General features: G+C 41.8%; 1 protein-coding gene across 1 annotated transcript in view; it reads right to left on the bottom strand.

The window, feature by feature from the left end:
- The window catches only part of LOC141787140 (endonuclease V-like), a 157544-nt gene that overhangs the window by 122374 nt on the left and 22648 nt on the right, over positions 1-12522 (bottom strand). The window contains exons 6-7 of the mRNA XM_074665422.1: positions 10870-10938; positions 10559-10687 (exon numbers count right to left, since the gene is read on the bottom strand). Coding sequence (XP_074521523.1) covers positions 10559-10687; positions 10870-10938 — 198 coding nt within the window. The remainder of the gene's footprint in view (positions 1-10558; positions 10688-10869; positions 10939-12522) is intronic.

Genomic DNA, 12522 nt, shown 5'->3' with positions numbered 1-12522 from the left:
TCTGTCACATTCATTCAAGCTATACCAGGTGAAGCGTGGGAGACCTGAAGAGTGTGAGATTTTAATGGTGTGAGGGAGCGTGACTGCTACAGGTGTGAATTAGTTTGAGCGTGTGCCCGTGGGTCTCTGTTTGTGTGACTCTGCTTTGCTCTGTGATGTGAGGACTTCTGCTGCAGTGCCTTCACACATGTGCCTTCACTGCAGACTCCAACCATGATGTCATCTTTCTCCTCTCTTCATCTGTCTCTCCCTGAATCTCTCCGGCTGTGGGGGGAGGGGTTTGCCTCCGCTGTGATGTAAAGTGAGAGGATCTCATGAGATAGAGAACGCAAGAGGAGGAGAGAAGAGCTAACGGGGGAGGGAAGGGTTAAATTGTACTTTGAGAAAATGAGCACACAGCTGCTGTGAAGAAGCAGCAGCAGCTCACTTTACCTCGCCAAGTCTCCATTACAAAGTATTAAAGCTTTAGACCCCACAACACACAACTCAAAACCTGACATCAATCATGATCCACGTCCTGTTGAATAAGAGTCTGTTTGACACTTTTAACAAGTTTCTCTATTGTAGATTATGAAAATGTTTGAGGTAGAAGACATGGTGATGTAACATTTAGTCAGCTCATGGATTCAGCTGATCAACACAACGCTCCAAGATGACATTTGATGAACTGTTTATCATCAGATGTGAAGATCTGCTGTTTCCCTCATTGGACAAATGATTCAATATCAATACAATCAAACTTTCGAAATGCATGTTATCACTTTATCCTGCTTAATGTTCATGAGATACCACAGTGTGTTCTCAACAAACGTTGAACACATTACCTTTTAAAGCTCTGGGGATAACTTAACGTTTTAAGTCACTGACATTTACTTATCTGCTCCTCATGGGAATGACCAGATGTACAAAAAGCTTTGCGAAGCAATTAGAGTCTTAGACCTTCGGAAATCAAAAGGAACAACCGTTATGATTCAAAGGTAAACTGACGGCCAAAAAAACACCAGGTGGGTATCCATGTCCTCTCTGTCACAGCCTGATCTGATGGGTTTTATTGTTGCTTTGTTGCAGGGCCTCTGTATCTCAGCTCAGGCAGATCAGTGCCCTTCAGATCAGATATGCAAGCTCTCTAAGGCCCCGTTTACATGACAAAGTTTCATCAGAAAACGCTGAAACGCAGTGAAAAAAATCTGCACGAAAACGCTGATGGACTGAAACGCTGTAGTAAGAATGCCAGGCCTGTAGGTGGTGCTATAACTGCCTTGTCCAGAAGCTGCTTTTAGGAGATTTCAACTGAAGTAGAGTTGAGCCGATCATCTATGAAGTGTAAAAGTGGAGCAACAGATGCACATTTTGTATAAAGACAGTCAGCAGATCCAGCAGATTGAGCAGGACAAGTACAATACGGTTGTTCACGATGATCGTACCAATGGTACTGTTGTCCTGTTGTATGCGCTCATGAGGAGCGGAGTGTGACGTCAGCGTTTCCACTGAAAACGTCGGCTTACTGTTTACACGGCAACGTTGTCCAGAGCGTTTCAGAAAAATCCCACTCTGGAAGCCATATTCAAAAGTCTGCATTTCAGGTCGGCTGAAACGCTGTTTCCGTGTAAAGGTGAGGCTAAAACACAACAAAACTTTTGCGTTTCACCCTAAAACCATTGTCGTGTAATCGACCCGTAATTTTGCCGGACACTGGAGCAGTGAGGCATCAGTGTTCATGGAGTGATAGGAAGTCAGAAACCACAAAATTTCCAGTGACTTTTAAAATAATAAAAAAACACGTCTTAACTATTTATCTTGACTATACAACGAACAGAACTGATAAGGCCAGGAGTCGATAGGTTTTACAGCCAAACATAGGATCATCACTGGGGTGGCAAGTGTGGGGAGTCAAAACTGTTGCCAGGTGCAACAGTAGCTCAGTCCATAGGGACTTGGATTGGCTACTGGTAGGTTGCTGGTTCATGGACCAAGATTAGGATTTGGGCTGACAGCTGGAAAGGTGTTAGCATAATTTCCTGTGTACAGTTGGAGTGCCATATAGCAAGGCAAGGCACTGAACCTCAACTGCTCAGTGTTGTACGTTGCTCTGGAAAAAGGTGTCTCCTAAAGAAATTTTAAATTGTAAAAAAGTAAACATTGTAGCTCCAGCTGTGTGGCAGTCCTGCTAAATGCCAGATGGACCATGCAGTTGGTGTGATATGACAGATAAGAGTAGAGTAGTCAACACACAACAGAGCAGAGTCAGAACTGAGACAGATTCAGTGGCTTTTCATAAAACTGATTTGTTTTTATACAACAGTGAATGAAATATTCAGGTGCAAAAAGTTTTTGGTTTTAGAAGGCGCTGCGCCCCCTTCCAAGGGCCCTGCTTTGGAAGCACTAGTCTAGAGATAAAGGCCCCATTTACATGACAATGTTTCATCTGAAAATGCTAAAATGCTGTGAAAATGATGTGAAAAAAAATTGCATGTAAACGGAAAATGACTAAAAATGCTGTGGTAAGCATGCCAGGTCTGTAGGTGGTGCAATAACTGTCTTATCTAGAAGCCACTTTTGGTAGATCCCCACTGAAGAAAAGTTGAGCTGATCATCTGGTGTATTGGTGAATACTGAGTGTAGAACTGGAGCAACAGATGCTCATTTTGCATAAAGACAGTCAGCAGATTGAGCAGCACAAGCACAATATGGTAGTTCGTAATAACTGTACTGTTGTCCTGTTGTATGCGCACGAAGCGGAGTGTGACATCAGGGTTTCCACTGAAAACGCCGGCTTACTGTTTACACGGCAATGGTGTCTGCAGTGTTTCAAAAAATCCCACTCTGGAGGCCATTTTCAAAATTTTGTGTTTTAGGTCCCAAAAGTTGCCTGGCTAAGGTTTCTGGTTATAGGGCAGATACAACAAGGACATTATCTGACCAGCACAGGTATGTGATACCCAGACTTGGCTCAAGACAACTTTTCAATGCTTCCTTTACACATCAAAACAACTAAACACAAGGGAAAAGAATAAGCTAAAAAAAAAAAAACCTTATTCTTAAAAACTGGAAATCAAAAACTCTATCCTGATTTAAGAATTGGAGGTTTAGACACCGGAAATGCACTTTCTGTGTAAATGCGAGGCTGAAACGCAACAAAACTTTTGCATTTCACCCTAAAACTGTTGTCGTGTAAACTGCCCCAAAGTTGCCTGGCTAAGCTTCCTGGTTAAAGGGCAGATACTCCATGGACTGGTGCACTGTGTCACCTGCACAGGTATGTGGACAATACCTGTAAAGAGGACTGATAGCAGGTAGTGCCATTTTTGCCAGTGTTTAACACACTCAGCAAAATGTTAATCATAATTTCCCCCTGGACACTGTAATCTCATGTTGCGCCATGTTAAATGAATTGTGTTCGGTTTTCACTGTGTTCTTTCTGACTTTTTATAGTCAGGATTTAATTTTCCATTTAAAGGGATAGTTCAGTTTTTTTGAAGTGGGGTTGTATGAGCTCTATGTGACCACTAAGGACATTAGATACAGTAGAATGTTGTCTCCTCTCCCTCAGTAAGACACAAACTGTTATCGCTGGCGACGAGGAAATAGACGCTAACAGGGACAGACGGTACCAAATTCAAAGGCTATTTTCTCTGCCTACAAGAACTCAAATCAAAAAGTAATACCACAGTTTAAGAATGCGCTACATAAAATATTTTTAAGTGCATTAAGTCTTCGAAAATATAAACATTTATCTGGACCTAACTAACTGGTCATGTGTCCTTCCGCGCAGCGCTAGTGTGCTCCGTCCCCCCTCCTCCTTTCAGCTGAAAGGAATGTAAACAAGCTATGCTTCGGGCGCTGGTTGTAGCCTCATGTAAGTTTGATCAAGTATCGTAATTCTTTTGTGTGCACTCTAAGGATTGTGAGACAGGGTAGGAAATTCAAAATGAGTGACTATGACAGCGACGATGAAGTTCCATTCACTTTGGAACCAAAAGGATACCTGCATGAACCGGAGTAGCTACACAGAAGAGGAGCTGCTACAGATGGCGACTGAAAGGAATACAGAGGAGACATCCACGGATCAAACTTACACGAGGCTACAACCGGTGCCTGAAGCATAGCTTGTTTACATTCCCTACAGCTGAAAGGAGGAGGGGGGACGGAGCGCACTAGCGCTGCGCAGAAGGACACATGACCAGTTAGTTAGGTCCAGATAAATGTTTATATTTCCGAAGACTTAATGCACTTAAAAAATATTTTATGTAGCGTACTCTTAAACTGTGGTATTACTTTTTGATTTTAGTTCTTGTAGGCAGAGAAAATAGCCTTTGAATTTGGTACCGTCTGTCCCTGTTAGCGTCTACTTCCTTATCACCATCGATTAAAGTTTGTGTCTTACTGAGGGAGAGGAGACACCTTTCTACTGTATCTAATGTCCTTAGTGGTCACATAGAGCTCATACAACTCCACTTCAAAAAAAATGAACTATCCCTTTAAAGTAAATTAAGTGCTTCTAAACTTTCTTAAAAACATTAAATTTCATGCCAGTATAAGATCACTCAGAAACAGAGATTTACACATTTCATGAACAAAATGTGTGAAATAATTGATAAAGCTTTTGACACCTCAATTTAGGAAGAATGGGAACATCCTGTGAAGGAAGTGATGATCCTTGATCCTGATTTTTCGGTATGAATACAGACCATGAAACTCACAATCCCTCAGAACTGCTGAGTTTTAAGCAGAAGGTGTCAGAAAAGTTACCTCATGGATATCTTAGAGGCTTCGACTTAAAGCATCATATTGGCTAGAGGCCAGAGGTTGCCCACTTGGGTACAACACAGAAGCTCAACAACAAGCCCCACATGCTCTGAGGCTGCGGCCCTCTCTGTACTGGTCACTGGTTCAATCCCCAACCATGACCCTGTGCTGTATGCCAGACTGTCTCTTCTCCCCACATTTCTTCTTTCTCTCCAGCTGTCTTTCTCGCAAAAAGGAAAAATGAGCTGAAAATGAAAAAAGCGATGAGGAGGAAGGAAAAGCTGTCTCTTATGAAGAGTAGGTTAAATTTAAATTGCTGTTGGCAGATGTTGCAGGGCCTGTAAGTGTAAGAGCAACAGATGTAAGCTAAAGCCTGACTGCTAATGATTCACGGTGCTATGTGCAGTGTTTCAGTCTTATATCACTGCTTTAACTCCTTTCAACCAGTTCAGCTTTCAGTCCTGCATGATGTTTATTGTTCATCATTTCACTTCTGCACATCAAAGAAACCATTTCTGTTTTTATGCCGAACTTCAGGTGGTTCCTTGATTTGGTTTATTTTTTTTGGGTTGCTGTACTCGAGGTTTCATCTGTTTTTATTCTTATACCATGTTGTACTAACAAGCAATTTTCTTTACAGTACTACCAGGGGCGGGTCTCCTCCCAGGATCATTAAAGCATTTCAAATCTGATCAAAAGGAGAGGAGATAGAATTAGGTCGAAAGCATCTACCGAACTTGACTCTGCCCCTCTGTGTTAGCGTTCTGACGGTCTGAACCACAAAGAACCTGAACACCACCAACCTGTGTAAAACTAAAGATGTGTTTCACCCAGGAGGTCCAGGGAAATTTAGTTCCTGTTTTAACATTCCCCAGAACTACATAATTCCTTTAGCTCATTGTTAGTCTGCGTAATATTGTGTAAAACAGCACAATGATGTATGGAGACAAAGATAAAAGTAATTGCAAACCACCACCAGACCACTAGAGGGCAGTAAGACAACAACCCAGGCCATTCAGCAAAAATGACACAAAGAAGGACACAAAACAAGCTGCCGTCCCTATGTGCAGTACACATGCTATGGCTGTTTTCCAATCTGCCTACCACACTAGCAGTGCCTACTGTTTTGGCTGAAATTCAGTATGTAGTATTGAGTATGCAAAAACTTGTAAAATCTGCAGTATACTAAAAATCCCAGGATGTCCTACTGATCCAGGAAAATTTCTCAGTATGTAATGGACCAGTCTACCTTGCATACTGTCTCCCACAATGCACGGCGCAAAAGCTGTTTGTCTATGCTGATGTCAGGTTTCGGTGAATTCCCGCCATCTAGTGGAATGAGTCTGCACTTTAACTACAATACAACAACACTAACGTTAGACGGTCCATGAGACAGAAGTGAAGAAATGAGAAAGAAACACCAGTAAATCTTGTCACTTCTGGTTGTAAAAGAGGTGTTTACTTCAACAATTTCATTAAAGCCCATATAAACCACGAATTACCCTTTTTTCAACCATGTGTGGATTATATGGAAGCGTTTTTTTTCAACAGCTGTGAAAATAAAAATCCAGTTATTTTCAGTAAACGATATAACTTTTGGTGTAAGATTAGAAATCAAGAATGATGATTTAGTTTGATATGATTAACAAAATAACTAAATGCCAAAATCTGCCCATAGCTTGTTTTGTATATTTACATTAAAGGCAAAAAAACCCCAACATCATCTGTAGCTCCACCTCACGAGACGGGAAACCAGAGAATGCTACAAAACAGACCCAACAGAACAGTCATACTACATACTACAGGCAAAAGCAGTAGGTAGTATGTAGTGCTAACTACATACTACATTCACATGTAGTATGTAGTGGGCAGTATGCACTGCGTAGTATGTAGTAGGCAGTTTGGAAAACAGCCAGTGTGTAGTTAGCCTTTTAGCATGGAGGATATTCAACCTGTGTTGGTTTTGACTGAGCTTTACTTCTTTGGATGGAGGGATTTGTTGACACTTGAAAGTAGACAACCCTTGGTGACAAAGCCGTCACCTGTTGAGGTCATTTCAAAAAGCCTGAAACAGCTTCAACTGGTGACGATGTTTCACTTCCCTGTCAATGCATGAAGACAGCAGAGATCAAACGGTGTATCGGCCTAAAAATGAGCACTTTCAGCAGGATGCATCATCCTCCAACAGTTTAAGATCATCATTAAATACTTGTTATATGTTCCAATACACATATTTTGACATGTATATCACATAAACTACGAAACTAGGATTATTTAACACTAGAATTAGTATCAGTTTTGGTTGATACCCAAAGCCCAGGTATCAGTATCAGAACCAGAAAAGCTGGATTGGTGCACCCCTAGTTTGCAGGTGTGTGCATACTGTCGGTTGGATCTCATCCTCTTCAAACTTAAAAAAGACAATCCAGAAAGTCTTGCTGTCAGAGTGACAGCTTTCTGAATGTTCCCTCCACAACTTATGAATGAAGCTTCAGAGGCCGGAGGGACATGAATCCTACTCTGCCTCTGAAAGAGCATTGCAAACACCGAGCCCAGCCCTCAACCTGACACTCACCAGATCCAGATCTGTGAGCCCTGTCCTTCTGTGATGTCAGCCATAAAGAGAATAAAAAATATCTGTGGAAGAAAGAGATTGATAGAAAGATAGGGAGGAGGGGAGTGAAGGGTAAACAGGGACTGTAAAGTTATGGAGAGGAGAAAAAAGACAAACAGCAGCAGGGGGAGAAAGGTAAAGACAGAGCAGTGCTGCCAATGATCAGAGAGAAGAAGGTGAGAGTGTCCCTGGCTCTCTCTGATGTCCACACTTAGTCCCTGCTGCTACCAGAGCCTCCTCCTCATCCTCTTCCTCCTCCTCTTCCTCCTCCTCCCTCCAGCCAAACACATCACACTCCCACTTTGATGAAATAAACACACGCACAGGAGGGGACGAGTTAACCACTGCAGCTCCTTTGGTGGAAAACTGATTTTGAGGTGTGTGTGCAGGTTTTATGTCGAGTGGACAGTAAGGAACCGGGATCAGCAGAAGCACAGCACAGCCTAGTGGCAGAGGGAAACACAGCCTGAGGCCAAAGGAGGGATCAGTTCAAGAAGTTTGACTATAAGGTCCTCTATAAAATGCTGAATAACTTCTTAAGCAGAAAAATCTGTTAAACTATTTCTGCCAAAGATCTCAGCACAAAATTGGCAAGGAGGTACATACAGCATGTAAACATTGAGAGTCATCTCAAACCAATACAACTCCTACCTCAGTCCAAGTGACACACAGATCAGTGTTTGAGTTTGTTTTCTTTGAGTCAGGATGAGATAAAGAGGAGGGTGTTCAGCCTGTTTGCTGACAGCTACAGGGTACTCACCAGTCAGTCAAGTCAGCCATGCCCTTACATGAACTAAACCTTCTAGATTAATAAATGCTGAGATAGAGGTGTGAAAAAATATTCATACGGAAATATATTGGGATACTTTTACCTGTGTTAAATAAAAATTCATATTTTAGGTGAGCTGGAAGCAGAACCTGTCTTCCACACCTCCACTGCAATAAATAGCCTACCCAAACTTGATAATGTGGGTTTTGATGCTGTGAACATCAATATTTTCTGTCTCTTCTTGGATCAGTTAGTCTAAAGGTCCCATATTCTGCTCCTTTTCTGCAGTTTAATATGGATCATTGATGTCTTCATGAAATGGTAGTAGCATGTTTTGGTCCAAAAAGCCAATAAATCAAGCACAGCAGCATTGTTTCCAGGCTCTCATAGCCCCTCTGTTCAGAACGCTCTGATTTAGTGGGCGTGACCTTCATATGTAAATGAGCCACAGCTGATACCGCCCAGCTCTTCGGCTCTTCCACTAAGAGCGGCGCCACGAGCTCCGAGTGCACAATGTTTAGAAAACAGGAAAGCTTGTTTACCGTAACATTACAGGTTAAAACAACAGGCTAACCGCAGCTAAAGTTAGCATCCTGGAGCTAACACAGAGACAGGGGGGACACTGAGGGAAAGCTCTTACATCTGCTCCAAAGCACATAGCATTTAAAATACTCACATTTCCAGGGTCCCAGGTTTGTTGGTGATGGTTGATAATGAGCCTGGATTCAGGACCAGTCTATTCTCTAGCTCCCTGTTGGACTGTCCAAAGTTGGAAAAGCAGTCGGCCGTGAAGTGACTAGCACACACATGCACAGTTTTACTGAGTGTAGCTGGAACATCTTTGATAAATGAACTCTGACCACTATCTATCTACCGGTATCTCCTCCGGTGGACCAACCAGGTCAGACTTGCTCCTGATTGGTCAAAAAAGGGGAATCACTGACATCAGCAAATCCCCAAAATCCAAACAGCTCGTTTTAGGTCAGGATTTTACATTCACAAGCTCTACTAAATACAGGTTTTGTAATTAAATATCACATTTTGTGGGCTGGGAGGAAAGCCAAAGACCCACAAGTTTCACTATAAGACTTAATAAAGTGATTTTTGCATAATATGGGACCTTTAAAATCATTTAAAGCTTGATTTTTACAGTGGCTACACCATGTGACATTTATCAGTTTCACCAACTGTCTTTCATCCAACATTTTTTTGCAGCATTAGTTAAATGTCACAGTGGTTCTAGTGATGAACTTGACAAACTTTATCTTTTTTAGTTAAGTGTTTGTATGAAACACTGCATCTGACTTTCATTACTTTTACCACAATAAAATAGAAAAGTTGTTTTCGTTTAAATAGTTACCTGTGAAGAATATCACAATACATCACAATACTGTGATATCCTGATATTATTATATCGTGACCCAAGTATCATGATGCGTATCGTATCGTGAGGTTCTTGCCGATACTCATCCTGTGCCGAAAGAGACACTAGATACCCAGACTCAACTCAAGACAACTTTTCAACTCTCCTTTACACATCAAAGCAACTCTACACAAGGGCAAAGAATGAGCAAAAAAAACTCTTATTCTTAAAAACTGAAAACCAAAAATCTGTCTTGATTTAAGAATTGGGGTAAAAACAGATTTAGGCTTCAGAAACAGGAAGCTGTGAATGGATAATTAAATAAATTGACAGGGACATAAAGTTTAGTGGCTCAACTGACAACATTTGGAAGGTTGGACGTGTTGTGTGTTCAGAGATGCTCTTCTGCAGACCTCGGTTGTAACCAGTGGTTATTTGAGTCACTGTTGTCTTTTTATCAGCTCCAACCAGTCTGTCCATTCTCCTCTGACCTCTGGCATCAACAAGACATTTTGGCCCGCAGAACTGCTGCTCACTGGATATTTTCTCTTTTTTGGACCATTCTCTGTAAACCCGAGAGATGGTTGTTGGATAAAATTCCCAATACATCAGCACTTATTCAAATACTCTGAATAACAACCATGCCACTTTGAAGTCCTTAAAATCACCTTTCTTCCCCATTCTGATGCTCAGTTTGAACCTCAGCAGCTTGTCTTCATCATGTTTACATGACAAAATACACTGAGGCGCTGCCATGTGATTGGCTGATTGGATATTTGTGTTAACGAGCAGATCATCATGATTACCTGATAGAGTGGTCAGTGAGTGTATTTAGTTTTCAGATTGAACACTATGGGAAAAAAACACATGGCACCAATAACACCATTTCATCTTCTGGCAGTATGTTCATGAACAGGTTTGAAACCAGAGCGTACTTTCTCTGGCTGAAAACATCAGCCGCTCCTTTAGAGAAGTCCCTCAGGTCTTTCTGAGGAGCCACGTATGTGATAAAAAAAAACTTCTGCTGTGTGTGTCTGTGTGTGTGTGTCTGTGTGTGTGTGCGTACCTGTCTGATGGGCTCTGGAACCCGGTAGCGGCAGCAGGAGTGTGTGAGGCGCACAGCTGTGTCCATGCTTATCTTATGGCCGACGGACACGTACACCGGCTTCGAGCTCTTGTCCGAGCTTCGCAGCGCCTGAACGCAGAGAAACATCGGAAATAACTTTTCCAGGTCCTTCTCTTTCTCTATTGTTCTTATCATACACATTTTTTTAAGTTTGACTTTTTAGCGAGTTGGGGAATGTTTAAAAGCAGCAGTAAGAAAACAACATATCAGTAAAAGCGTTAGGCTCTTTGTGTGTCTGTCCTTTACCGCACCTTTCCGAGCACTTTGCCCGAGGCGGCTGTGAGTGGGAAGCTGTCTCCTCCTTTCTGCAGAGCAGCTATCTGTGGAAGCAAAGAAGAAAAATCAAAGTCAGAAGAGAAGTGCAGCACGCCAAAACACAAATCAGCAAACTGAGAACTATTAACCCACTGTGGGGGCTTCAGTCCTATTCTTTAACCTCTGAGTGACTTCACCTTCATGTCTGCACGGATAAAGTGCTACTGCACACTGAGAGAGGTGTTTTTGTTTTCAATAAACAGGAGGTGTTGCAGGAGTGCTCACTGCTTTGACTTTGTTATAAAAGTATATATTCAGCAAAAGTGGAAAGAGGAAACTGAAGTTAGAGAGGACCCACTGACAGTTTGACTCTTACTCTGCACATTCAAGCCTCATCCTAAAACAATCTGCACTTAAACTGAGTGTTTGAGATTTGTTGCTGTAGACTATAAGAAAAGTAGAACTATACTGAACAAAGTTTTATGCTACCAAGGAAAAGGTCCTCTTCCTACACCCTCTAACTAGGACCTTTTAAACTATGAATAAACCAGTGATACCCTGGAGCAGAGCAAAAGAGTCGAAAGTCATGAGGAAGTTAAATAAAAAACATGAAATGTTTCAAATTGTTCAAAAACTTTTGTTTTGTGAGCAAAAAAATAATATTTCCCTCACACAACTGTGTTTAAAGTATTATACGATTCAATCATAACTGCAGCAATTTGCAGAGTGGCAAACATCAATCGTCTAAAATCAAGGTCCATACAACATAGAATAACAAACAATATCAACGTAATGATATACTGGCATTTAAATATGCACCAACAAAGGCAGAGATTACTTTATATGTGTATAGTGTGAACACCACATGAGAGAAAGACAAAGTTGGAAATATTTGCTCAAAGAAAAAATGCTTTAACATCTCAAAGACAATTTTTCCTACGAACGACTTCAAACATGTCACAGATCTCTACACCACAGACTCAGTTTACGTCCAACTAGTGCTGAGAAAAGAGAAGAACAAGATGTAGTTTGTTAAACCTTACAGACATTTTAACAAATATCAAAATGAGACAAACAGCTTTATTCAGAGGAGGACCGGACATCCATGTATGCTACAGCAGGGCACAGAGGATAACTAGAGCAGATTGTCAGAGGCTGAGAGCTGGTAAAAGACCCTCTGCTGCTGTTCAGAATGACAGAGGACGTGTTGAAAAACGGGCGATTTGGACCAAGCGGCTCACCAAGCAGCTGGCATTGAGCACCAAAACATCTGTGTCAAGTCCCAGGGTCAAAGTGAACAACACCTTCAAAGGTGGCAGAGCAAGGATCCAGAATAATAAGCTAGTGTTACCTTATTCACCAAACTTTGTGTTGGTGGAAAAACAGCAGAAGGAAGATGGAGTAACATCATGAAGAAGGAAGGAGACGAGCTGAGAAGACGTGAGGGTCTTATTTGGGTCTGTGACAGCGAAACTATGGGAGTGTGATCGCGAGGGTGCCATGCTTGAGCACGAAACACTTCTCTACTTTGGCATGCTTCAGAGAGGTGGACTTCAGCACTCTTCACTACATGCCCGAGCACAAGCACACGGACATGAGGTATGATCCATGACAAATGATCAATACAACCGTTCCTCTCAACAATCATT

Source organism: Halichoeres trimaculatus, unplaced genomic scaffold, assembly GCF_033239565.1.
Source record: "Halichoeres trimaculatus isolate MK-OKI-2021-1 unplaced genomic scaffold, fHalTri1.1 fHalTri1_scaffold_2, whole genome shotgun sequence".
NCBI lineage: Eukaryota > Metazoa > Chordata > Actinopteri > Labriformes > Labridae > Halichoeres > Halichoeres trimaculatus.
This window is presented reverse-complemented; position numbering and strand designations above follow the sequence as displayed.